The sequence below is a fragment of the Ixodes scapularis genome, unplaced genomic scaffold (genome assembly GCF_016920785.2).
Source record: "Ixodes scapularis isolate PalLabHiFi unplaced genomic scaffold, ASM1692078v2 PGA_scaffold13__105_contigs__length_92229423, whole genome shotgun sequence".
NCBI classification, from domain to species: Eukaryota; Metazoa; Arthropoda; class Arachnida; order Ixodida; family Ixodidae; genus Ixodes; species Ixodes scapularis.
Window position 1 is genome coordinate 72,249,272 of NW_024609839.1, and position 27,956 is coordinate 72,277,227.

The 27,956-nt window shown below is 44.9% G+C and overlaps 1 protein-coding gene and 2 non-coding genes across 3 annotated transcripts; 2 read left to right on the forward strand and 1 right to left on the reverse strand.

The window, feature by feature from the left end:
- Window positions 1-9,187: 9,187 nt before the first annotated feature.
- LOC120842944 (cytochrome P450 2H1-like) lies at window positions 9,188-26,441 on the reverse strand. The gene is made up of 8 exons (XM_040214180.1): window positions 26,227-26,441; window positions 24,803-24,927; window positions 23,809-23,915; window positions 23,283-23,587; window positions 19,146-19,255; window positions 16,173-16,431; window positions 13,688-13,875; window positions 9,188-9,366 (listed from the first exon to the last, which is right to left on the reverse strand). Exons 1-8 carry the CDS (start codon window positions 26,439-26,441, stop codon window positions 9,188-9,190), a joined length of 1,488 nt encoding a protein of 495 aa, XP_040070114.1.
- On the forward strand, window positions 12,571-12,643 carry Trnat-ugu. Its single transcript has one exon. It is a non-coding gene; the product is annotated as a tRNA-Thr (tRNA).
- Trnat-ugu lies at window positions 12,873-12,945 on the forward strand. Its single transcript has one exon. It is a non-coding gene; the product is annotated as a tRNA-Thr (tRNA).
- Window positions 26,442-27,956: the final 1,515 nt, after the last annotated feature.

The following is a 27,956-nucleotide window of genomic DNA, read 5'->3' on the forward strand; positions in this document are numbered from 1 at the left end:
AAACAAACAGAAAGAAATGTATAAAATAAATTGCATTTTATTTTCATGGTGCGGTGTAGACGTTTTGTTGAAATTACTGTTAGCAAACAAAGTTTCATATTTGTATTTTTGTATTAATGAGAGCCCCCCACCACCCAAGCGCTGCTGCCGGTGGCGACGCTATACACAGCGCCGCTGATGGTGGCGACGCTAATGTCAGCGCCGCGAAACTCGGACTCTGACCGGGGGTTGACGACGGCGTGCAGGCAAGCAGGCACATGGCACGCCGTGGCAGGCGCCATTCCTCACGTGATTTTTGTGACGTATTTCAATAAAACTATTTAGTCGTTTCAAGTACTTTAAATAATTCTAAAGCATAAAAATTTCAAAAATGAATACTTCTCACGGGAAGAGTTCTAACTAATTTTAACCAAATTACAGAAAAGCGTCACGTAGCGGAGGGCATTAAACGCACTATCTGGGCCGCGAACAAGGAGGTTAGAAGTACTAGGAGGGGGCACGTTGCAATATTGGTGAAGCCTAGTCATAAAAAGTTTAAACGATTTCGTGCCCAGCGTGACCGCAGATCTCTCTGGCGATTGGTGCGCGTGACATGTCACGTGTGAGGTGGATGGTTGATTGTAGAAGGACTCCTTGCAGGCTTGCGCGCGCTCCGTCCGGTAGGTTTTATCAGAGCCGTATATGTAGAGAGTTTGGTCAATGGGAGGCGCGGGCAGAGCCAGGGCGTGCGGCAGACTCGGAAAGAGGGCTTGGCATGCTCTCTTGGCCAACCAGAAGCCGAAAAGAATCCCCTAGCGGTGGTAGCGAGAAACAGTTCTGAGCCGATTGATCATCGAAGGTCTATGTTCGTATATTGTTTTAATAAGTGCGTAAGAGTGAAGTGTAGTAACTCTTTGTGGTTGAAAATAGGGTGCATGTGTTGTTTCATCATGATCCTGCAGAAAGATGTAAGAAACGAATGCGCCACTCAACTCTGTTTTGCGCGGACAGAGTGTGACCGCTCTGACGGCAGATTCCCGGCGCTCGGCGTTTGGAGTAAGGATTATGTCGATCGTTCCGCTAGTCGCACTCTTCCACCATCATTTTGGATGATTGTGATTGAAACATCACGTGTACCGTATTTTCAGCCATCGAGAGTTACTCCAATGCAGTTATCAGGTTTGTTTCTCGCGACCACCGCCAGGGTATTATTTCCGGCTTCTGGTTGGTCACATTCGAATTTCTGAAGACGCCCTGGAACACGCCCAGCCCGCTTTCGGCCAATGGCGCCGCTTCATTTGTCTCCTATACTTCCCAACGAATGGCCAAACTCTCTACATATACGGCTCTGGGTTTTATCAGATCGAAGGCTAGACTGTGGTGTGTTCTAGTACCCCATAGCAAGACGAAGGTTAGCTACGGTCACGTGATGTGGTCACGTTGGCATGGTAAGTGAGGAGAGTAAGGAGGAAAATGAGAAAGAGGTGAGGCGTCAAGGGAGCATGGCTTGTGGAGGTTACGCGGCCGACGTCATGCCCTCTCCTAGCCTTCTATCCTCCTTGGCCGCGAATCGGCTTCTGTGTCCTCCATAGAGTAATATAGTAAACGTAAAGAGAGGACACAGGAGCCGATTCGCGGCCCAGATAGTGCGTTTCATACCCTCCGCAACGTGCCGCTTTTCTGCAATTTGGTTAAAATTAATTAGAACTCTTTCTGCGAAAAGTATTTATTTGTTAAATGGCAATGCTTTAAAATTGTTTAAAGTACTTAAAACGGCTAAATAGTTTAAATCAAATACGTCCAAAAATCACGTGATGAATGGCGCCTGCAATGGCCTGCCTGCCTGCGCGCCGTCGCCTCTGCATCATTCTGCATGGCCTCTACTCGTCCCTGCGTCGTTCGTCTGTGCCGTGCGTGCCGTCCATCTGTGCTTTCTGCTGCATCATGTTCGGTCGACTTTTCATCAATCAAGGTGACGCATGACCACCCGCGTGCTCGCATGCTCTGCGTGAATTTGTGGAGCCGATCGGTTCGAGCTTCTCGCGCTGTTGTTTCTGCCGGGCTGTCTGGCTGTACTTGAACCTGTGTGCATGTTGATTTTCGATGAGATTGTTTTAAAAAAAGAATTTAACTTACGACCCTGCACACGACATTGTCCATGGGTTTTCAGATGACGGTGTTGAACGAACCTCTAACATTGCAGATAGAGCCTTGGTTGTTATGCTGTCTGAAATTTCCAGGAGGTGCGTTTAGCCCCTTGCATACACTGTTGTGCACACTCCAACAACGTCTTCTGTTTAACGCAGTCTCCTCATTTCTCTCATTCGGAAGCTTAAAGGGGCGGTGCAACGATATTCAATGGGAATGTTTTTCACTTTACACGAGCTTACTGGCACTAGTGGGACTCAAGGATACTCGCACGCAACGCCATTGACCAAGAAACTCCTTTGTTGCGCTGTAAGTTCGAGGACAAAACCAGAGTGTTTTCATTCAATCTCTCCTTCGAAAAACCTGATGACGTAGCTGGGCGGTAGTAGTACCGCCCAGTGACGATATTTGAATACGGCTCATAGATTGGACCCGAGCATGGCGTGGACACTCGATTTGGGCTCGTGATAATTGATAGCTCGAGAAACATTCGGGTAGTGTCCTGTGTCCAATCGCTGCAATGACGGCAACAGCCGAACCATAACAATGTCTAGAACTCAGCGCGTGTCCTGTGCCTTGCCAACCCCAGCGCATGGCTATGATCAACATTGGCGGCATATAATCGGCTCCAGATCACGGGGCCGCTTGTTATTGCTGCGAGTTGAGGGGGTGAACTCTGCTCGTTTTTCTTTATTTTTTTCTGCGACTTCGATCGCGTGTGGTGAAAACGAACGGGTATTTAACAGATTGTTAACGTCAGGGATTCGTTCTAAGCGGTATTTGCGCAAAATAAAAATATCAGTGCATAGCCCCTTTAAGACTGTTGGCTTTACAGTAAAGGCTGTGGTCTGTGGTTAGGGGGCTTCAAACGTCAGCTTCGTGTGTGTGGTGATAAGCCATTCCTTGAAGTTGGCAACGAACACGTTTACCTTGTCTTTGATGTTCCACACCTTCCCAAAACAACCAAGAGCAATCTCCAAGCCCACAAACTTTGCATTGGAAATGAGGTCATTGAGTGGTCTTCTATTGTTGAACTTTATTGTTCTACCCATGAGATGAGCTTGCAATTGGCTCCGAAACTTACTGAGAGACACATTTTTTCAAGAACCTTTCTGTAACATGGAAGATAATTGTGCCCCACAGGTACTGAGTGCCTCACTCTTTCTTGCAATCATATCCCTTGTTTATGCCAAAGAACTTCCTGAGGCAGCCATGGCTACAGCCTATTTCTGTGATAAGATGTGCATACCTTTTGACTGTCTAAATAGCTAAAAAAAATTCAAGAATATCATTTTGAACGTCGTATAGCTGCGAATTCGCAAGCGAAATTGCACCATGGGAATGAGGCATACTTCCTGTCATGCCGTGTCTAGATACATTTCCAGTGAAATGATTTTCCGGCTTGGTCAAGTTCAATGAAAATCCACTTTACCTGTACTTGATAGCCAGATCCAGTACACATTTCTTACTTGAAGTAATAAGACGTCGTACTTGCAGCATTGGGTGCAATTTACGTTCGTTGGATTCGAAATTTCAAGAATCATTTACGATCAGCTCGCATACAGCCTGTTTGTTTTCTACTAAACCATTACACTGACAGTGTGACGTGCAGCGACACCAAAGTAATTTTATGAAGGATCCTGCAGGCTTTGGTCAGAGATATCAGAGTGCGCAATGAGGCAAGTTCTTGGTGAACGACAAATGTACCGATGCCATGCAAATCGCCGTACGCATCATCTCCAAAATGTCGATGCGTCTACAGTGACAAACAGCTTAAAGGGGAGCTCTGCTCATAAATCGTACCGAACGAAGTATGTCTCACGTCGCCTCAGTGCATGAAAGAATGGCCACACCTACAATGTTACGTCAAAGAGACTCCGCAATTTTCACCAAAACAGTTCTGAATAATGCAATAACCAGCTTCTCAGCGGATCACGAGCAGGTTAGCTGTTCCTGAAGCCACGATTGCAAACCCTTTACGCTGTGGCGTCATTTTCGAACGGGTATTTCTTTTCCAGTGATTTCTCATGCCGTTTACGCCGACGAATAGTTCTATCTTTTCTCTAAGTTACTTGGTATTTCGATTCAATCACTCAAACATGGCGCTTTCTCATTTGACCAGTCATTCAAAATTATTTTCAGTATTTTTCAGCTTAAATACCTAAATTGGCGCACGCACAAAGCAGCTAATATAATACTATTCTTAACATTTTCACGTTTCAGCTGTTCCCCTGGTATTTTCTTTAGGGCGCGGCAATTAATTGGTTATCCTAACAATTAATCGATGAATACTTTAATTGCGATTAAGTTTTAGAGTGTTTAATCGTATAAGCATGACACAAGGTGAGCTAAAACAACTAAAAACTTTACTATTACTTCTTTTTCACCGCCGTGCTTTTCATCTTCGAAACGCAAACGTTATCCTCTTCGTCAGCAGAATACTCACCAAATAAAATATATATATATATATATATATATATATATATATACGATTATTCATGGCTATTCAAGGTCACGATTGTTCAATTCACGAGAAGCCCATTAGGTTTTCTACGCGTCCGGTGACATACTGGTTCGCGGCCTCCAGCACAGGGAGGAGCTCCTGAAGGACAGCAGGTTGCGGCAAGGCGGAGATCATTCATCTTGTTAGTGCAATTAATGCAAAGGTACAGCGAGCTGGACAAGACTAATGATGTTTGTCCTATGTCCCTCCCGTTCTCCTTCTCCAGGGATTATCAATGTTTCATTACTCTGCCTGTGCACCTGGTTTAGTGCTTTCCTCCTCGGCAGGCGCTCTAGAAACGGTGGACCAGATCATCCTTAGTTCACTCTACTGCAGCAAGGATGATTGTGAAGAAGCGGTAAGCTCGCTCATATCGGAAAATACTAAAAAAAAAACACACTTTTTCTGCTATCACGGTGGAATGATTATCTTTGAGGCGGGGTGCTCAACTGCAAACGTTTATTTACAGGTGAAGACGCCTGTTGCATTGTTTATCGTAGAAAGAAAAAAACATGAAACAAAAAATGTGCCGTTTCCTTTTTTAACGGTTGTATGCCTGGAAATTAACGCGACGAAATAATCGATCAACTATTGCCGCCTCAGTGGCTCCGAGGCGAGAACGCTGGCCTCCGGATCCCCAATGTGGCGGGTTCGAATCCCGGCGGATGTGCCCGGAATCTGACGGAGGCTTATTGCGGAGAATGCGCCGTGGTAACCGAGCTTTTGGTTGCACGTCAAAAGATCTCCAGGTGGTCCAAATTAGTCCTCAGTCCTCCGCTAAGGCTTGCCAGATGCCCGTCGTTGGTTTGGCACGTAAAACCCCAAATTTGTCGATGAACTAATCGACTAAACAGTGCCGATTAGTCGGGTTAATGCTTGTGCGATCTTTTTTTTTTTTTTTTTTTTTACTTTAGAAAGACATTAGTGCAGAAGCATATTGTAATTCTGAGCTAATACTAGCGCACAGTTATAAAGCACCCTAAAAAGTATACATACGTATTTTATTTAACTGATAGTATAGAGTTATAATGTTGTTGTTGTCGGTTTTCTTTTCTTTCGCTGTGTGTATTTTAAATTGAGTCGGCGCATTGTACGCGCTTCTAGAACAAGAATACGCCAAAACTGGATTAAACGGACATATTGGACGTGCATACATCAGTTGCTGAAAGTATACTGGTCCATGCTAAAACGTGCTGTAAGAGTGCATGCGTCATAAAAACAGTGCGAATGAAGCAGAATTTTGCTGCAATGTTTTTTTGCCAAACGAGGTGTCTTAGAGTCGTTCACAGTTTAAGAAACCCGAGGTGTGGCTCGTAATGTTAACGCCTCTTGATTCGTAATTCGTTATTCGGTGTTCTTATCGGCTCATGACGCAATCTTAGACCTTCAACAAAAAATACCGGTGGCTTGGCTCGGCTATGCCAGGATATACGTAGCGTGAGCTTATGCACACAAAATGAGAGGCGCTATCAGGCGGCTCCGGTGCAGCGTCAGGCTTGGCTACTGCGCAACGGAGGTGCACAGCTGGGCACGCGGCGGCGCCAGTGCGTCTCCCACGGCTATGACGTCACTCCTCTAGAATGCGCTAACCGGCGAGGCGGACGTGGCTTCGGCGCGCCAGCTGTGTGCCGTGTGACGTCACTGTTCTTCGCGCATGCGCAGCACGGAGCACGGCTCAAATTATGCGAGCCACGCGAAACTGCCCAACTTCGGCCACTGTAGTTCACGCTACAAAACGATTAGTGGGTGTCTCCACGTCAGATCGTGCAATAATGGTCCAGGGCCGATTCTTTTTGTAATTGTTGTGTAAACAAACAAACAAAAAAGACTTTCGTAAAAGTTGTGTTTTTGGGCTTTACGCGAACGTCGCGGCTAAGTTTCTTCCGGAGATATAAAATTTTGAAGCTCGAGGCGCGGAGGTTGCCGATGTTTCGATTTAACTAATTTGCAAAGCCGTCCATTTTGCACCGAAGCATGCACGTAGTACTACATTTTTCTACTTATCTTAGAAAATGTTCACGACGTGTACCCAGAACATTAAAAACTGCAATGAAATGTATATTTTTTATGCAAACAACAAAACTTACGATACACGGCAAATATAATCATTTTGGAGACATTCATAAGTTATTTACCAACGAACTACTTCCTAAATAACAACGTGAAATGTATCAATATAATTGTCTTTAAATGGTCTTCCGAATATATAAGAAAAATATTCTTAGCCATTATTGTAGTTATGTTATTAATGCAGAAACGCGGCTCATTTCTCCAGATGTTGCGAAATTGCACGTCAATATTAAAAAAAATAATCTCCACTTTAAACTTTTCCTAATCATTTAAGGTGGCTTGAACTAACTTGTGACGGCAAAATAAATTTGAATTAAAGATATAGTGTGCATAACTAAAAGCAATTATATCCATCAATATTACAAAAGATATAAGGCATGTGCGGCCTTTTTTATGGTGCCCGGCTAATTCCACTCAATTGTCATATGTTTTGAAAAGGGGGTCTAAGGGGACAACGCAAGCCAACAAAAACAAAAAAGCTAAACTAGGACGCCATAACTTTTTTACACCCTACGATAGAGTACCACCGCTCTTAGCCTTTGTCGGTTCTGGAAAACGTTTCGTTGGAGCCCCTGAGCGAAGACAAGCTAGCTTAATTTGAGAGAAAGTTCGTGGTCGTTTTCCACCTTAAAGAGGTCATATCTTACTGAATGTTTGCCATCACAAGTTGGTTCAGTTCGCTGTAAACGGTTCAGGAGAGTTTAAAGAGAAAAAAATATATAGATTGACAGGCAGTTTTGGCATATCTAGAGAAGTAAGCTGCGTTTCGGCATTAACAACAGAACAACAATAATAGGTAAAAAAAAATTTCTTATATATTGATCAAATGCATTTTAAGATAATTATATCGATATATATATTTCGTTCTGTTATATGATGTAGATCGTTCGTCAATCATTTGTGAATGTGTCTTTAAAACATCTTTATTTGACATGTTTCGTAACTTTTGTAGTAATATTTTATTGTAATATTTAATATCTTCTCTACATGTCGTAAACCTATTAAAAATAAGTGGAAAAAATATTACCATGAGCATTTTTAGGTGTGAAGTTGACAGCTGTGGAAAATGTCACTCGAAATCTCGCCAATCTCCACAGCTCGAGCTTTAAAGATTTTATCCCCGAAAGATAATTAGCTACGGCTTTCACATATAGCTGAGTGCTCCTCCCGGGATAATTGCTTTAACATATATTTTTACATAACTATATAAATATATGACCCGGATTATCATTGGATGATCTGACCCTGCGAAGGTAGCCACGTATTATTCCTGCTCTAGTGCCTGTTTGCGTAAGCCCTTCAGCTTTGAATCAACAGGACCAAATTTCAATGTGGACCTCAGTTTGAGTTACCTCCAGTAATGTTTGGAGGTGGGCTAGTCGGTGATGCATTGTAAACATAGAAATAAAACAGCGCAAACAAACACAAGGACAAGTAGAAGGAGGGACACAGACACAGCGCTGACTCACGACTTACTTTCTTTCTCATCTTTTTAAAACATTTCAACATAAGAAAACAAGAAATGAAAAATAAAAGAAGAAGAATCCAGCATGTAGGATATCCTCTCTGTCATATGCCATCTGAGGAATTTTTTTACACAAACTATACATTATATACCATTACAAAAAAAACCAAATTAAAAAAAGCCAAAAACCACAGCGCGAGCCCTAATGTTCTGTGCGTACCTGTCTTGCACGCGGACTCTTGGTATGTCGGAACCCTTTCCTGGCTGCATGTAGGCACGCGCCTGTGGTGATAGGATCACTCCCATGGAAGCAGAAAGAAAGTGTTAAAGAGACGTGCCTAAACTCCGAAGAAACTCGAACTCTTCACTGTATAACGTCACTGACTCTGAACTGACGCATAGATCGGGACCGTGTTGTCGAATGTAAAACGCTTCATGAATTTCCCTTGCCATTTTTTGGCAAGGGAAGTTCAGAGTCAGTGACGTTATACAGTGAAGAGTTCGAGTTTCTTCGGAGTTTAGGCACGTCTCTTTAACACTTTCTTTCTGCTTCCATGGGAGTGATCCTATAACCACAGGCGCGTGCCTACATGCAGCCAGGAAAGGGTTCCGACATACCCTGCAATCCGCGTGCAAGACAGGTACGCACAGAGCATTAGGGCTCGCGCTGTGGTTTTTGGCTTTTCTTAATTTGTTTTTTTTGTTGTAATGGTATATAATGTTTAGTTTGTGTAAAAAATTCCTCAGATGGCATATGACAGAGAGGATATCCTACATGCTGGATTCTTCTTCTTTTATTTTTCATTTCTTGTTTTCTTATGTTGAAATGTTTTAAAAAGATGAGAAAGAAAGTAAGTCGTGAGTCAGCGCTGTGTCTGTGTCCCTCCTTCTACTTGTCCTTGTGTTTGTTTGCGCTGTTTTATTTCTAGAGTTACCTCCCGTTTGGCGCTTAGGCACCAATGGTGCCTAAGCGCCATTGGTGCCTATGACAATGGTGCAGTTGCGAGAACACTTTATTTTTTTCAGTTTCGAGGTACGAAGCGCAATTTCTGCTCTGGAAAAACGTTGAGCGCAGTCGGCTGGATGGCCAGACTTATGGTACGTCCTTCTTCGGGGAGGATATTGAATCTCTGCAGAAGCGTTGTCACGTAGATGAAGATTTCGATGGTTGCCATTATTTCTCCGGGACACATTCGTTTCCCTAGAGGGGGCCAAATAAAACCGCGATAATGCAGAACGAAGGAAGGTTAGCCATTAAAATCACACTCACGCCCTTAAAACCCTAAATTATGCAAACGTGCTTTTTGCAGAGCCATAGCCATCGTGATTGAAACGTACAGCGCAAACAGACGGAACAGACGAGAAAATACATACAATTGCTAACTTACAACTGAAGTTTAATCGTCAGGGCGCAAACCTATGTACGGCGACCAAACGATTAAGGAAGAGCACACACGTACCCCATGACACAGCGATTGTGTGTTTCCTCTGTTCTCTTCCGTCTGTTTGCGATGTACGTCTTAATCATCATGCCTTGCCAGCACGCCCAAGCTTCCATTTTGAACATAGCCATCGATCCACTCGCATCTACCCATTCTACAACAAAACTACAGTGTCCATTATGATGCCTGACCATAGTCATAATCTTGTCAATAACCCAAGATAAAAAGATTAGACTACAAATGTAGGGAGTTTTCACGAGATGTCAACCAGCCATTTGGTTCTTAGTCTGTTTATTGTTGTTTTTTTTCAAACAAATTGACTAATTTGAAGGATCACATGGCAACCTGTTGAGGAGATGTCAGCGTGATAAGACTTAAAACCTTCTGTACTTTGCGTGTTCGAGGGGTCATGAAAATCCTTGGAACACTCACCTTCGGCACACACCAGACTGCTCACAAGAACAAAATGGCGGACAAAATTACGTCAGTGAAAACGCCCTATAGACCAACACGCGGCCCTGACGTCACGCAGCTGCGGTGGCGCTGTCGACGGCACTGCGCATGCGCAGACGCTTCACTTCACGGGAATTCGGTTTCTGCGCACGCGCAATGCTGACACCTTGTGCATGTGGGCAAACGCGGGCTTGTTGGTAAACAGCGTGTAGATCTATACTCCTCTTTTCCATTTTAGAATGCAAGTATTCAAAGAATATACGCAAAGTTTAACGTCGGCAATTGAACATGTTGGTGTAAAAATTCCAAAAACATAAAGGGATATTGAAAGATGTGTCGTATGTATTGTGTTCTATGTCCCTCTTGCAATGTTAGTATACTATGTTTTACCAAAATAAGTATGCCGTATTTTACCCCTGATTCTGATATCTTCTATGGCATTTTAGTACATAAATGTATTGAATACCAAAAATATGTTTTCCATTATTCTCTCTAAACGTTTTTAGCTTTAAAGTATTAGGAAAACAAAAGTTATATTTTGTTTTCCGAAGATGCTTTTTTGGTGAATTTTCCCAAAGGTGTACCAAAGGTTACTTTTTCCAAATGTGTATTTTCCCACGGGTTCAGTCTCTCACACTGGAAATGACGCTAAAACTTTATATTTTCAAAGGCGGACACCGACGCGCATGGCCATTTACCGTGAGTACCTTAAGTTGACTCACGGTTGTACTTGAAGCGTCATCTCCCGACAGGCGCAGCAAGCAGACAAAGGCTCTCGGGTGAAAGCGTGCGACGTTTTCTTCTGCTTGCTTAGTCTTTCGGGAGATGGCGCAACATGCACAACCTTCGATTCACGGCCGATTCACATGGTGCGATTTTGATTGCAAATTCGCAGCTGCGACGTCGGACACCGCAGACTCCACCACTCTCTTTTCGCCGAAAGAGGGATGTCGCAACTGTGAAATCGCAAGTATAAAGTCACACCATGTGTGCCGGGCGTTACACAGTCGTCTGCGTCAGCGTCCGCCGTTGAAGACGTCAAGAGTGTTGATCTTATTTTTCGCACAAAGAGAGCTACACTGTGAAGTTTTGCGAGGTGAAATGTACCACAAGAACTTGGGGGACGCTGCAGCTTCGCCTTTAAGAGTGAAACGCGATAGCGTCATCGGGCCCCGTTCCCCAAAGCCTTCTCATATGAACCCACGCTCTTTCCCAAGCCTTGCAAGCGTGTCTGTGTGGCCTAATTGGAAGCGTCAGGTGTCATGGGACGTGACGGTTGATATCACATGCGTCACGTCACGTGTGACGTCGTGTGACGTCACGTGTGACGTCACATGTTAAGTTGCACGTGACGTCACGTGGGACGTCACAAGAGCCAGGTGACCCGCTTCCTGCTAAATGTGGCGGAAACATTTTCCTTTTTCCGCCAAATTTAGCGGGTCGATAGGGTCATAACGTTACAGCCACGTGTGACGAAACACACGGGACGTCACCACAGCCACGTGTGACGTCACACGCGTGACGTCATATGTAATTCCACACGTGACATCACACGTGGCTGTGACGTCATGACGTTATCATCCAATCATAATTTTCCGGTCCCACCGACGACGCCGCCGGATGTTGTGCGACAGGAGCACCTTAACGCTGCCGCGTTAGAAGTGAACCTTAGGAGGAAGTTGAAAGACGCTTCAGACAAGCGCCACTTTATGCGGAAGTTCTGATGCGACTCTATAATCGGTGGCGGATTCGAATGCCGCCCGAAATGCCCGCAAGCTGCCGGAGGTTTATTGCAGAGAAGACGCCGTCGGGGGGGGGGGGGGGGGGGGGGGGGGGGGGGGGGGGGGTAATTGAGCTTTTGGTTGGTTGCACGTAAAAAGATTATTATTATAATGCAATTAAATGCAAAGGTGCAAGCGAGCTGGACAAGAATGACGAAATTAATCCCTGGAGAAGAGGAACAAGAGGGACAAAGGACAAACATAAATCTCCAAACACAGCTAGGTGACTGGTGAGCGACCGAAAAAATCCGCCTGGTCCGGGGATCGAGCCCGGAACCTCTCCATTACAGGTGGAGCGCTCTACCAACTGAGCTAACCAGGGGTTAGACGTCAGTAGAGCAAACGGGTTTTATCAGCTGCCACCAGTCGAACACCAACAAGGGTGAAGCTTGCAATTTAAAGTTATTATTATAATGCAATTAAATGCAAAGGTGCAAGCGAGCTGGACAAGAATGACGAAATTAATCCCTGGAGAAGGGGAACAAGAGGGACAAAGGACAAACATAAATCTCCAAACACAGCTAGGTGACTGGTGAGCGACCGAAAATGTTTGTCCTTTGTCCCTCTTGTTCCCCTTCTCCAGGGATTAATTTCGTCATTCTTGTCCAGCTCGCTTGCACCTTTGCATTTAATTGCAGTATAATAATAACTTTAAATTGCAAGCTTCACCCTTGTTGGTGTTCGACTGGTGGCAGCTGATAAAACCCGTTTGCTCTACTGACGTCTAACCCCTGGTTAGCTCAGTTGGTAGAGCGCTCCACTTGTAATGGAGAGGTTCCGGGTTCGATCCCCGGACCAGGCGGATTTTTTCGGTCGCTCACCAGTCACCTAGCTGTGTTTGGAGATTTATGTTTGTCCTTTGTCCCTCTTGTTCCCCTTCTCCAGGGATTAATTTCGTCATTCTTGTCCAGCTCGCTTGCACCTTTGCATTTAATTGCATTATAATATTAACTTTAAATTGCAAGCTTCACCCTTGTTGGTGTTCGACTGGTGGCAGCTGATAAAACCCGTTTGCTCTACTGACGTCTAACCCCTGGTTAGCTCAGTTGGTAGAGCGCTCCACTTGTAATGGAGAGGTTCCGGGTTCGATCCCCGGACCAGGCGGATTTTTTCGGTCGCTCACCAGTCACCTAGCTGTGTTTGGAGATTTATGTTTGTCCTTTGTCCCTCTTGTTCCCCTTCTCCAGGGATTAATTTCGTCGTAAAAAGATCCCCGGGTAGTCGAAATTAATTCTCAGTACTCCGCTGGAGCGTGCCACAAGCCCCATTGGTTTGGCACGTAAAACCCTCGAATTTTTTCGAGTCTATAAACATAACACCCTATACTTGTTTGTGTACGTTTTTGTTTTTGTATTCTTTGACTTCCATCAGCGCATAGTACGCCAAGCAACTAAAAACTGTTCTTAAATATATCTTAATACGCCCCCAATTTATACTCTGCAGTCCAAAAAGAGGTAACGTATTTCTGCCCAAATAAAATAATTATCTGTCCCACCCCTAATTTGTCTGCATAGCATTTTTAATGGCCAAGTCGTACTATAGAGTGACGAACCGTAGAAACCGTCAAGCCTCGAGGTTGTGCAGCATGCACGCAAAGGTACCTTTGGGGACTTAGGGTCACTTCGTGTTCGTGAGATAAGTACGAGTGATCGCAAGTTCATCAAAGATGTCTTCGCGTGCACACGTGTTTGAAGCTTGTCGACGTCGGTTGTTTCTGTTTCTCGCTCTAGTGAGAGTCGGGCCAAAGTACTCTGCGAAGAAAACAAATTTCGGATGGGGCAGATAGCTCCAGCAATCAAGCTTGTTCGATGCCGTGTGTATATAAAAAAGAGTAAGTGAGGCTTACCAATTGTGAAGGGAATTAGATACTCGGGTTTGGTCACCAGCGAACCATCACTTTTGAGAAACCTGGATGGATCGAACACTTCCGGATTTTTCCACAACTCAGGGCTGTTGTGAACTGCCCATAAATTGGGCATCACGGTGGTTCCTTTGGGAATGAAGTAGTCTCCGAAGAATGTTTCTTCACCAGCCCTGGGAACAAAGGAATATAGTTTGTTCAATTTATTTATCCGCGAACAAAAGCATGGTCTTTTGTGTTAACGCTTCTCAATTCATGATTGGTTCCGCGGTGTTCACACCTGTCGATGCCGCACTCTGAATGACTGCAGAGACATAGTAAGATGTTCGAAGTTTGCCACGCGCTGTGTTTCTTAAACTCTCCATGACGATAGTGCGATCGCGTGTGCTTTTTACCTTCCTTACGTGATTCTCCTATGTGAAAATGCTTAGCCCGAGACGGTAGTTGACTTGGATCACTCGCCCATGTTTGTCACCGTTATCCGCGGTAAGACTGAAGAACACCCTCGTTTTCTCGCAAATTCCCCACGAAAGTTTCTGGTTTCCTGTCCGTGTGTACCCTCTTTCCGGGCATTCGATGTAGGGCCAGCAAATTTTGACTGAAAACAACGTTATTTTCTTAGTCATTGTGCATGAGGTTTTGACTTCGGCAATCGTTTTTGCCAAATTTTTTTGTTGTCTCTTGTTTTACCTTACTCTCGACATTTTTCATAACAATTTTCAAAGTTAACCAGCCGGCTCCCGCACATACTATCTATTTGTTCAAAAGGGTTTTCCTGTAAAGATGCTCATAGCCTTTGGTTCCGGGACATATTGCTTCACATGCTGACTAATAAAACAACACAAATGTTTGTTTTTAGGGGCAAAGCTCCTTAGGGCTTAGCCTTGTCCGTCCGGCGTCCGTGCTCACATTGATTGCCGTCCCATTTGTCTTCTTAAAAAAAATTAAACAAATGTTTGCACAGTCGACGGGATTCGAACCTTTACGAGGAGACCCCAATGGATTTCTAGTCCATCGCCTTAACCACTCGGCCACGACTGCGGGACGAGTAGGGGGCTCTGAGATGTGGTAGTAACTCAAGAGCTGGGGATGTCATCGATGAAACGTTGCATGTAGCCGCTCAACGTCTATACAGGAGAGGGTGCTGCGGTGAAATGCGTATATAATCGCGTTAAACTTTGCTTCCATTAACTCAACGTTTATAGACGAGGGGGTGCTGCGGCCAAATGCTCAAATGGGTATATAACCTCGTTCCATACTGCACATTCTCTTTCTCACATGGGTCAGGTAGTGCCACTTTATCGCGGAACTAAAGAGACCTCCTCTTTCTCGTATCATCAGCACCCCCAGAGCTTCGCCCCAATCAACATCATTCACCACGTGGAGATGCGGTCTTCTTTTTTTTTTAATGTTTTATCTGTAATATTGCTTCATAACTGGTATAGCTTTAACAGATATGAAATTTTGCACACGTGTACTTCAGGAAAATCGAGACTGTCGTTTTTGAAATACTTCACGGTTATCTGTCTCAACGCTTAATACCCGCAGGCAGCGATGTTCGTTCCACCATGAACAAGCTGATTCACATTGTCAGCTCTGAGGCAGCCATTTTGCGCCCCCCTCCCCCCCCCCCCCCCCCCCCGCACCCCCCCGTGGGGGCATCGAAGGCCAAAGCAACACTGATGGTTTCGGCTTTTTTTCTCATACCCAGCGTAAACCAACGTAATTTGCGCTCACCACGCGGGAGTGGCGCTACTCTAGCGGGCTCCGCTTACGGCTAGATTAGCGCGTCGATTACCCTACTCACGGAAGGTAGGGTGATGAACGTCAATGGCGTTCTTTGCCATCTTAGTTTCGGTTCGAGGACGGACATTTCTCGTCCAATAACGCCCACTACAAATTTATAATAAAACGTTAGACCAAAGCTAGACCACTTAGAGATTGAGCGTCAGTTTGCCACATCAATTCTTCCCCCAAAAGTGTAATTTAATAAAGTTATATTCAAACAAATTACTTCGTTAGCTGCCTAAACAAGTTTTCTTTCTGTAAAAATGAAGGACCGACTAACAAAATTAGCAGTCATGCGTGAATCCACTGTACAGTATTGGTGATGGCTGAGACATCTTCTGAACATTGATGCATCCTTTTGTGTTTTGCACCTTGCGTGAAGGAAGAATCGAAAATGTCTGCTCGAAAAGCGACGCCCACATTTATAACTAGGAAACTATTTAGACAGATGGTGTCACACTCTCACGCAAGAGTGTACTGTCATGTGACACCATAATTTCACATGATAGCGTGACGTTTCGCGACACCTTGTCGTCACGGGACGATAGCGACGACGAACGCTCTTCACCATTTCGAGTAGGGGGGAACAGCCCATAACAGCTATAGATGCAAAACAACCTTTTTATCTCCGATCGTAACAAGACGTTAATGAGATGCAAACAAACGTACGTGAAACACTTACTCTCTTGGCACCCCGAGCGGTGAGTTGGTTCGCCAGCGGAATATCTCCCAGATCGTAGCCATAGTGTAGGGCATCTTGCATCGGTCTTCCCAGCAGGGCTGTCGATCCACGCCTACCACGTGATCAATTTCTCGCTGGATCATCATCTGAACTGTGTCTGGGTTTTTGGCTAGGTTGAACAGGTGCCACTGGATGGCAACTCGAACGGTGTTGGAACCGGCAACGAGGAAACTGAGAACGTTTCCCTCGAGGAATGGCACTGTAAACAAAAAAGATATAAATAATGAGATGCAAACGTCACCAGTTTAACTACCGTAAAATACCGTGAATGCGACTACTTTGTTCAAATGCCCGCTATTAACATTTAGCAAACTTGGGAATTTTACCGGAGAAGCATCTATTCCTAGATTAACCAACTTTTCAGTGAAAGTGGGGTAGGAACTGCCCCGGTACTTTATGGGTGTGGCATTTGGAAGGCGTCTCTGATGGGTGTGTTTACCGCTTACTGAAAAGTGTTGCCTACACTTCCTTGCGATGGTGTCATAGAACTGCTTCGTTGTCGCCAGCCGCTATTCTGATGATGTCGCGGGAGTGGTTGTGGACGTGGCAGGCACCTGTTCGGCTGCAGGTCGCTCTGCAGCGTGACAGTCCATGAAAGCTTCAGCGGTCGAGAGTTGGTACTCCGCGATGATAGCGACACTCGCAGTTTGCGGCATACGACAACGCCACACGCCGGTTTCTGTGACGTCATTTGTTGCCACTTCGGGACAATTTTTGATGCATAGACGAAAAAGGCCGCTGAACACACCAGTCGAAGACAATCTCTATAGGCACCGTATGTCTTAAAAAGACGCGCCAGGGAAACCAAAACATATATAATATACGATAACTAAATTCAAATTTTAAAGTGTATGGTGCTCGGTCTCCTTTTCGCAGATATTGTGTTAGTTTTGATATAACTTGTTTTTCCATGTTCTAAGTGCAGTGCACGCGCCATAAAAAAGAAACAAAAAAAAAACATGTTCTTGCTTGCATCAGGGGCATCGCAGAACACTTAAAAGAGCCTAGTAAAATAGGCTAATTCGATCATTTTAAAGCACTGAGTGCAATGTACAACTCAAATGTTGTGTTGGGGACCGCTGCGAGGTTGTGCGCCCTACTCCGATGTGTTTGAACCTCGCCAAGCACAACCCAAACTTGGAAGCTTCGCCAGTAGTGTGCTCGAACTTTCGTCACTGTTCGCATTTCATTCGAACCCGATGGTAGATGACATGGTCAACGTAGTAAATAGGGGCACAGTAACGTAACACACACGATGAAGAGGTGTGGAATATGGGCTCATTAAGCATAACCACTTTCAAAGGATTACGGAAGCATACGAGGCGCGTTTTCGAGTTCTTAATTTTTAATTGTTATTTTGATTTGAATAATCAAACCAATCACTGAGATGTTTTGTTTCATTCTGAAGAAGAGAAATGTGTTTTTAATATTTATATGGCGTGATAATAGTACAGCGTATCGTCAGCATATTGGTAAAGTTTACAGCTGGTAAAGTTTACGGCTTTTATGTTTACAGCTGGTAAAGTCTACATGTATATTCAGAAGTAATGGCGACAAAATGGCGGCTTGTGGAACGCCGGGTTCTAACCTGACTTCTGAACTCCGCGTCTTTTCTATGTAAACTTGTAAATTCAAATTGGTTGTCACATATGATGCGTAAATGATTAAGAAACTGACTCATTAATTGGAACAGATGTTCTTCAAATATCTGACTTATACAGGGTAAATTCGAAACGGGTCGGTAATGTTCCATCTTCCGACCATCTCCTCAGTTGTGAAGTGGCGTAACTTTTGCATTCTTCATGATATTAGGAATTTTTGTTTATCATCCATGAAACTATTGAGCACGTTCATAAGGACGTTTTTAATGCAGTCAAAATTTCGACGTGGATCACTCACTTTATATTATCAGCCCCAGGTGATTGTTTAGCCTTAAAACTAAACGCTATACTCCTCAGATCATCCTCTGTTAATTTAGGAAGGAAAGCTGAATCCATGTTTAAACTTACTGAGCTAATTGACAAGGTAACGTTGCCCGGCATAAAGCCTGACGACTTCGTAAATAATGTGTTAAACCTATCGGCAAGTGAAAATGTGATTGTACCAAATATCGTTTCTAACGTCTCATCTACCGAATTCGTAACCTTACGTCCACGAAGTTGGTTAAGTGAAGATCAAGTTTCTGCAACATTAAATCTCGTCGAACGGATCTAACATTGGAAGTAATATTTCTTGGCTGCCTGAACCAGCGCATCTGCGTGATTACGCGCGCAGCAAAATACGGTTTCTTTTTTTAAGTTTTTGTTGTTTGTTAATAACGATATTTTTACTACGTACTTAGAAGGCTCATCTCTATGACCTTCTTGGTCGCCGAGAGGTCGTCTAATAAGAATCCTTATAATTTCGCGACCATGTTTCGTTCTTCTTTTTCTGTGCATAAAATATGTAGGTTTAAGGAAAATAAAAACACTAAAACCCACTATAAATTTTTGCGCACAATATTGCCGGTCTTTTAGCCTATTCTCTCACTAATGCACACCAGTTTGTTTGCAAACGTGTATTCGTACGTAGAAGTCGCGGCGTCAATGCTCAACAGCACTTACAGCTGAAATATTTGTACTTGAGCGCCCAGGCGCTCTTTCCTTGTTCGCCCCTCATTAGTGCAGCACGAATAAAATTTAAAAAAAAATATTGGCTGAAGAGACGCGAACTATCCACAGCCAGTGGCAATAGAGAGTTTTAGGTAATCGATTTTGCACATCTGATACGGAACGATGGGCCCTCTGGTACGAACTGCGCATGCTCTACTGCAGAAAGACTCGCGCATGCGCAGTGCGTACCGGAGGGCTCATCGTACCATATCAGTGAGCAAACATGGTTCCCTGAAATTCTCTAATACTGATAACGACCTACTGTTAAAGTTGAAGTTATCCTTCTCCTCCTTCATCTTCTTGAGGTAACCGTCGATGAAGTCTCTGTTAAAACCCGGGTTGAGCGTCTTCTCGTGCTCCTTCGCTTGCTGCCTTTTCGGTGGAAAAAATAACAGCATAAGACATTTTTGGTTTCTTTTCGTTTTTGATGAATTTATCATTTAGTCCTCTCTCCTGAAAAAAAGAAAGACATTTTTATCTTGTCGGTCGACGTCCTTTGCCGAGATATAGATCTCGTCTATCTAGCATTTCGTCTTTTGCGAAACGCACAGCCCGTTTGGTGAAATAATGAAATTATACGTGAACGAAAGAGATACCGGAAAGGAAAGCCCAGATGACAGAGTTTCATTTTGTGTTTTTCTTTCTTGTATGCAGCGGCGTCGCCGTCGTCGTCGCCGCCGTCGGCGTAACCGCCGGACGTCACACGTGACGTTAGGAGGGTCCCGAGTGATGTCACGATGGTCGCGAGGCTCGCGAGGGACGTCACGGGGGTCACGAGTGTCACGAGTGACGTCACATTGGTAACGAGGGTGGCGAGCGACGTCACGTGTGACGTCACGAGGGTCACCAGTGACGTCACAAGGGTCACGAGTGACGTCACTCTTCACGTCATTCGTGACGTCACACGGGCATACTCTCCCCTCCCCTCCTCCTCCTCAAGAGCTGCGCTCTAATTCGCCATTACAGAGCATTGTAAACGTCTCCCTTTTTCTTTTTTTTTTGTTCGCGTATAATTATTCACTTACACACTTAATCTTCCTGCTAACAACTAGAGCAAGTTCGAACATGTTCGTGAGAGAGCTGAGTACTTGTGTCGCGCAAAAACCTCTAGACTGCATCATGAACCAACTAGGCCAACAACAAGTTTGAATTGAGTACATGCCATACATGAATATTCTTATGATCAGTTGCAAGAATTCTACCACACTGCCTAGCTTTACTCTTGCCGGAGCAAACTCTGCAGCCACTAGCCCAATTCTGTCTTGTGTTCAGTCGGAAGCAGAAAATAACAACAAAAAGAAAAGACACGCCTTTGACGGCGTGATTTCATTACAGCATCACTTCACAGTGGCACCCAAGATCACTAGGTAACAGTCATTGATGCTGGAAGACTGTAGTCACTAAAATAGGTTCCAGCTTACTGCCACCTACTGGACCCCGAAATGACACAAATAACTTCTTTATTTTCGGGAGCGAGTGTGCAGGGACAAGATGCCACATTGAGCTGGCCGGGGCTCTTGACCCCGACAGCAGCAGTGACTGCTGCCAAAGAACCATCAAAGAGCAACATTGAACACACATTCAAATACACAAAAATACGCTGAACAATATAAAATACGCTAAACCTTCAAACATGCTTTCCTACATTTTTCGGTAATTAACACTGTCCAGTAAAAGAGCGTGTTAGGACGAAAAAGAGAATAACCAAGTTAGGGTATTTATAGACCTTTTCCATTGCAGACGCCACCAGGCAGTGCTCCGGTTTTTGACGTACCAGCAACCTTCCGGCTCATAAAAAGAATGAACAAAGAGCACCTTGAAGGCTGCTTCACACGTTTGCAACGGTTGCGTTCGCATGCAACCGAAATGACCGTAACGACCAAAACGCCGCAGCAAGCGTGACGACTTATGGATTGCTTCGCGGAGCCATCCGTTGCATCGCTTGCCACGCTGTGTAGTGTGAACACTTGTCCCGATGACTTTGTCTTTACGGTCGTTTCCGTTGTATGCAAGCGCAACCAACGCAGATCTGTGAACCAGTCTTAACACCGCTACTTGAAACGTCGACGAACCATTTGACCACCAGTTCTCCTGGCGAACGAACCAAGAAGCGCGAGATCTGTTGAAACTTTTCGAATATTCTCGTAAACCAGCTGGTCTTATTCTTCTATGCGTTATATCGAGCACAGCCGAAGGCCCTCGCTAAAATTTCAGCTTTGTTTTCCGTGTAGAATTTACGCTTCCCAGCACTGGTGACATGGGCAAGCTCGGCAGGCTTGCAAAGACGGAGCTTGCAAAGACCGGAAGTCGCTTGGGACGGAAACAGCGGTTTGTGTTTGTCGAGAGTGAAAAGGTTTATAGTTGGGGCTTCCTTACAATATCTGTAAAGACTCTCTGGCGTAGCAAATCATTCTGCGCTATTCGAAAGTTACGTTTAGTGAATTCATGCACGTATCTTATACAACATGTAGGCAAAAGCTATATTTTCGTACATCGTGGCCTTTGAGGTGTGAAAAGGTTCTCCATACAACCACTCACATCTTAAGAAACGCATGATGTGGCGTGTCCTCAGCACCTTGTTATGGCCGCACATTCAGCGACATATCGCTGCATCGGCCCAATATGAGCCCCGAAAAACAAATCACGTAGCGAGAAGCGTTGTCATTTCATTCCTCGCGCTGCGTTTATACATTTTTGTTTTTAAGTTAACCCGCAGCACCCCGAGGGCAGTATTGCAGGAAGTGACAAATATCTTTGTACAAATGTTCACAAATATGCACACCAATATACTGGCGATTCGTGATATGGATAAGTTTAATCCAAATTCAATCAAATAATTATCAAAAGAAAATGCATAACATGAAGAGAAAAAAAACTTCTTAATCTTTCATTTACTATGCGGAGATAGTGTCTCCGGCTCCTCGGAACAAAAGAAGGGGGCATGCCAATCAACGGGAAACGTACAGAGCGTGTGATGACGAGCAAGCAAGGTGCGTGCTGTCACTGTCTAAGATCTAGGAAAAACAAAAGCATCTGGACGTATATGAACGGTAAACAAACGTAAGAGGTGCGTAATGAGCCAACGAAATCGCACGCCGTGTAGTCACGAAATTGCAATGATCAGTGTTTTACAGCGGAGCTGTATGGGACTCTTTGGTCGGGCTTTTTCCTGTCCGTCGACAGAATAGTCGACAGCAAACCATCGCGTGCGCGTTATCAGCAATTGCGCGCGCCTTACCATTTATCGTGTGGTTTAGATACTTGTTTCAATAAGAAGACCGCAAAACAAGTGTCGAAACCGCATGATATTAGATAAGGCGCGCGCAAACAATGCGAAGCCCGTAGCGCCCCCTGGATACGTTACGCGGTAAAGATTGCGGTTGCATAGGATGCCGCGGCAACGGCACAGTGCAAAGTGATGACTGACGTCACTGGCCCCGCTAACAATGCAAAGCATGTAGCGCTCCCCGCATGCGTTTCGCGGTAAAGATTCCAGTAGCATAAGCTGTCGCGGCAGCGTACGAAGTCTTTTATATATGAAAAAGTTTTGGTACAGTCCATTTACTTTTCTTTCGTCAATCATTTGGTACAGACCCTTTTGTTGTTTACAAACAACAACAGTCGCTTGCGCCCCAAGCGACCTCCGGTCGCACCGTCTTTGCGAGCCTGTCGAGCTTGCTTATGTCAACAGTGCTAGAAAGCATGAATACTACACGAACAACAAAGTTGGACATTTAACGAGGGGCTTCGGCTGTATAATTGTATATCTTGGAGGAGGCAAGTTGGTTTACACGAATACTCGAAACATGTCAACAGATCGCGCACTCCTTCGTTGTTTTGGCATTTACCTGGAGAACTGGTGGTTAAACGTTTCATCTACATTTGAAGCAACGGTGTTAAGGTGGCCTTTGGTCATTCGTTTTAGAAAGCGGTAGTTTTCTGGGACGCCAAAGACTGCAGAGCACCACCTAGTGGCGTTTTTCATAAAAGCGATCTATGCTGCAATGGGCAATTGTTGCAGGTGACACCACCAGCTTTGCTTCCCAACCATCCTCACAACGTAGCTTAAGACCCCTATATTTTTAGTAGAGCAGTAGAGCAGGCAGTGAAGCAGTAGAGCAGGCAGTGAAGCAGTAGAGCAGGCACACGACTGCTGCTATCATCGCTGAGCACGGCTGGAAGGTGTTTTCAGTTGCCGCCATCTATAACGCGATCTTTTTACGTTCGATAACACTAGGCGTATTGTGATCTTCGATAGCGCAAAGGCAGCCAAAGAGCGACGAAAATCAGCGAGCGCGCGATGGAGGCCCGGCATTGCAAAAGATTCCCCTTCTTGCCCAACCAAAAGACTTGTTATACCGAATTGAAAGGGCAGGAAGCCAACCTTGTTTCGCATTACCTGATAAAGTCCATCAGTTCATCCGAAATGACTTTAACGTGATTAGCTTTGGTGTGCGGCAACATGGCGACGACTTTGTTGGCCCAGACTGGCAGGAAGGCGAAGAAGGACCCGGAAAAGAGGAGCTTGAGGATGCTGTCCAGGTGGACGTCGAGGAACTTTCGCCTCGGGTCTTCAAAGTTGTATCGCCTTCCAAACAGTAGCGAGCACAGGTTGTTGGATATGCTCGGTATCAGGTAGTCTTCGATGCCAAAGGCGGAACCCTTTTTTGCGTCGATTTTTTCACACAAGTACAACGCCTCTTCCTGCATGTAGAAACGAAAAAAATTATTTCCTTTTCATTTAAGGGTAACATCCTACTCAAAGGAAAAGGACTTGGCATGCCCCTACGTACGACCATGGCATTCAGAGATATATCAAATTTCCTAACTCTACAAGCCGAAATTACATAAAATTCTTAACTGTCATTTTTGTGTTCTCGGCGCTCCGAGCAAGTAGATCTCATTAAAACCTTTCTCTGACATACCCGTACACGCTCCTCGATGTCTCTTTTACCGTATCCCACGTCCCGCAGTACATGCATGCAGAACCGGCGGTTCTCCTCCCATTCTTGGCCATTGAGGTTCGCGACACCTGCGACCAAATTGAATGAACCGGGTAAACAGATCAACGGAGGGATGCATACGCTCGAACCATACAAATTGTGTGGCAGCTTGCGCCACCTAGCCCGCGTTTCCTTCGCCTGAAGACGGGACCAAGCGGTGGGCGTACGAACTAACTTCGGTGGGAATATTCGCTCGTTCGTTCGCAAAAACTTCGTCATGCGCAGGCAATCCTCCGAGAGGACATCACCAGCTACTTTTGGCTGCGCCGCCACTGCCGCGTCGCACCGCCGAGCGGCGTAACCATAGCAACAGTCGCAGTCGCTAGGACGGACTAGCCTTGACCAAAGTTTTATTTCATCAGCGCAGTATGGTCTTGTTATTTGGGTTGCCACTACCGTGGGAACCTTATGCCTCTATCTTACCCCTTAGTCAGGAAATAAATCAGATCAGGTAATGATGATAATGCAATTAATGCAAAGGTGCAAGCGAGCTGGACAAGAATGACGAAAATAATTCCTGGAGAAGGGAAACAAGGAAGACAGAGAACAAACACGAATCTCCAAACACAGCTGGGTGACGGCGTGCGACCGAAAAAATCCGTTTGGTCCTAATATCGAACCAGGAACCTCTTAATTTCCAGTGGAGCGCTCTACCAACTGAGCTAACCCGGACTTAGACGTCGGTAGAGCAACCGGGTTTTATCAGCTGCTATACCAGTCTAGCACCGGCATGGGCGAACGGCCTGCCTTGTGAGGTGATGATGATAATGAAGTTAATGCGAAGGTGCAAGCGAGCTCGACAAGACTGATAAAAAAAAAACGCAATGCGTCGCTTAGTTACTATAAAGGGAAAGGGGTATTATTTTAGCTGTCATATATTGTGTGGTCGATATTGACAAAAAAGTTTAATACGTACCACGGCCATTTAGAAGTGCGACAATCCAGCTTTCTGCTCGGTAAAGAATTTCTTTCTGGCTTAAGAATTTTTTAATAGACTCGAAGTCGTTCAGAACGACCACGTTGGCGATCCCAGCGTCTATTCTGAAAGTAACACGAGCGGATATTGTTTTGAAGATCAATACAAAGGGGCAAAGACCTTTCCGAGTAACTCAAGTTCTCAAATTTCCACGGGACAATGCGGCCCATTTCCCGTAGCTGACAGCATTGAGTTCGGTGTATTTTTTAATTTCGTCGGGCTCGATTTTCCCATTGAAGTTGTGAAAAAATCCCATAACTTTCATATAAGAGAGTGGAAATCACGTAGATAGTCCTAGTAAAGGATATTGTTAAATATGTCGTTACTAGTGAACATATATAAAAAGAAACATTCGCAGATGTTGCCTTAAAAAAAGACTTGCGCTCTTTAAGGAGACAACGTATTTAATTTTACCTCCACATAGACATACTGTTATTTTGTTTGTTTTTGTGATACCTAACACATTTTCGAAGGTTAATAATGTTTAGGCAGACGTGTGGATATATATATATATATATATATAGAGAGAGAGAGAGAGAGAGAGAGAGAAAGAGAAAGAGAGATTTATATCATTGCGTGTCCATGAATTAATTTATTTCAATAAGGGTCCGGTACAATAAGCGACAGTATACCATCCAGACTGCTTTGTTTGTACAGTTCATGAAAGTACGTTGTGGTGTATATAGTATATCTCTTCTTTAGAAAGCAATTAATACATGGAACGTTTCGATTACCCCTTTTGAATAAATGGGTACATCCTCTTTCAAAACTCCGAGTTGAAACCTCGGTAGCCTTTACAGAAATTGTTGTCACTTCGTCCCGTCCATCAGTCATAACTTTCTAAAACAGAAGCACGTGCACTGTCCGGTAATTTCCCCGACTGCAACTGTAAATAGTCTGGAGAATTTCCTACATAATAAAGGTGATGAAAGAAGTTCGCCAAAACGCCCGAAACACCACGTTTGTAAAAATGTGCGTCACGAAGAAACACACCTGCCATTTCAGAAACTTGTACATTCCTGTGTAATGACTGGCGCCGTAAAAGTGGATAATATTAATATTATTAATAATAATAATAATAATAATTATCGTTATTATTATTATTATTATTATTACTATTATTAGCGCAACTTCAGGTACTCTGAGTGGCTCGCAAGTATAGGCAGATAGGCTGCCTAAGTTGTGCTACTTTCATGATAGTAAGTACTGTTAGGTGCATTAGTAGAGCGTAAAAGAATACTGAAAAGTACAGCGGCCGCTTTAATAGAAAAGGTTCCTCTAAATCTCTCCCTCAACCTCGCTTTGTTTTTGTTTGTTTTATTATTTAGAACTTGTGAGTGGAACCATGGTGGTGGAAGGCTTACCTCAGCACCGGCCCGTACTTCTTCGCCCACTGCGCGCATCTGTCGTACTGGAGACTACTTTGCAGAAAGGGCAAGTGACCCAAGATTGGCAGCCCCTTTGGCCCCGGAGGCAGCTTCAGTCCCCGAAATTTCGTGCTTCTAAACCAGCTCAGGAGCACGACAGCCGCAACAACCCCAGAGGCTACAACCAGGGCGAGAGGTGTGGGATCTTCCATTTCGGCGGCGTTGTCTCAAGACTGGGAGCTTGCTACAACAGGTACCAAAATATGAAAACGAAAATGGAACGATGATGGGAGAGGGCAACTTTCCGTCTTGTTAACTTCTTGTTTATTGAAACAATTAGATTCGCTACAGCGGCTTGTTGCCAGTGATGTATGATGAGGGCGAAGACTCGGCAGTTGGTCAAGGTCTTGGCACGGTTTCACAGTTCTTTCTTCTTTCTCTGTGACGTCAGGATATGAGGCAACCGACGCCTCGGATAAACATGATGTGAAGAAATCGCGCGTTTATTTGCTTCCGTAGCAACAAACTATTACTTGTGTTTAAGAAGAAGCGGGTTATTCTCTAGGTACTGGTTACATTGCTGAAATAAAAACAGAGCTTGATTTCGGAGAACTAGCTATGAGGGCTCGTGGTGGTAGGTATTTTCATCTATATCGATGACAACATGTACGCCACTATTTACATGATAAATAAACAAAGGTTATACGATGGTTATATTGAAAGGAGAATTGTTGCATGTTCGTTCACACAGCGGGGGGTTAGTCAGCCCAAATGGGCGTCCGGCGATTGCGCTGCAGATGAGAAAATTAGCCAGTGAAGTACCACTGCTAGCGTGGGACCTCTAACGTGCATCATACAGTAGTGATACATCAAAGCACGCTGCTGAGGTGCTCATCCAGATCGAAGCGGGCAGTGTATTTCCGATTGCCTAAACGCCCCACGCGGCGAGGGAAAAAGAAAGAGGGAAAAGAGGACGCCCTAGCAACGATAAACACCCTAGCAACGGCGCCCACGCCGGATTGACTGCTCGCCAACGCGCGGAAACTTGAATTCCGGATTTGGAGGGCGCGTGTACCACTGGTTAGCTCGTTAACCAGCCCCTCCCCCCCCTCCGGCCTGCGTTCACGCCGCCTCGTGGCGACAGTATGCGGTTGCTAATTATAAAACTATTATTAACTTGCCCCTCGCCCCCCGTTCCCCCCCCCTCCCCCCCCCCCCCCCCCCCCCCCCGTACAAGCCGGCAACTCAAGCACCGCTGTCCCCCTTGCACTTCCAGAAAGGGGGTCCCATACCCTTTAGTTCAGTGAAGTTTCGTCGACAACATTCGTTTTTTTTTTTTCAGTGTTAATCGTAAAAAAGAAATGTCGTAAATATCGCCGTATGCCTTAATAAAGAAAAAAAGTTCGAGAAACAAAAAGGTAACCGCTAAGCTAGGCTACCGTTTTGAAAACTTTTTAACCGCTGCCTATGTTGACGGCGACAGCGTCTGTCTCCACGAGCCAGCCAATCCGGCGTGAGCGCCTTTGCTAGGGGCGTCTATCACTGCAAGGTGTCCTCCTCTCCCTCTTTTTTTTCCGAGCCCCGTTGGCGCAGTACCTAGAGAAGAAGGCCGTAGCGCTCTTCTCGTGACGTCGCAAAGGAAGGCCATCGGGGGCGCGCGTCAAAGCGAAGGCAACGCGCGTGAATCCACCGTCGTAACGCGCTTTTAGTCGCACACGCGTTTCTTA

Excerpts from the sequence above, each read along its gene's own strand:
- LOC120842944 (XM_040214180.1), bottom strand. The coding sequence starts at position 26,441 with ATGGAAGATCCCACACCTCTCGCCCTGGTTGTAGCCTCTGGGGTTGTT. Across the intron at positions 23,916-24,802 it reads CGCACTTCTAAATGGCCGTG|GTGTCGCGAACCTCAATGGC; the intron begins GTACGTATTAAA and ends ATTTGGTCGCAG. Across the intron at positions 16,432-19,145 it reads GGATAACTTCAACTTTAACA|TGCCATTCCTCGAGGGAAAC; the intron begins GTAGGTCGTTAT and ends TTTTGTTTACAG.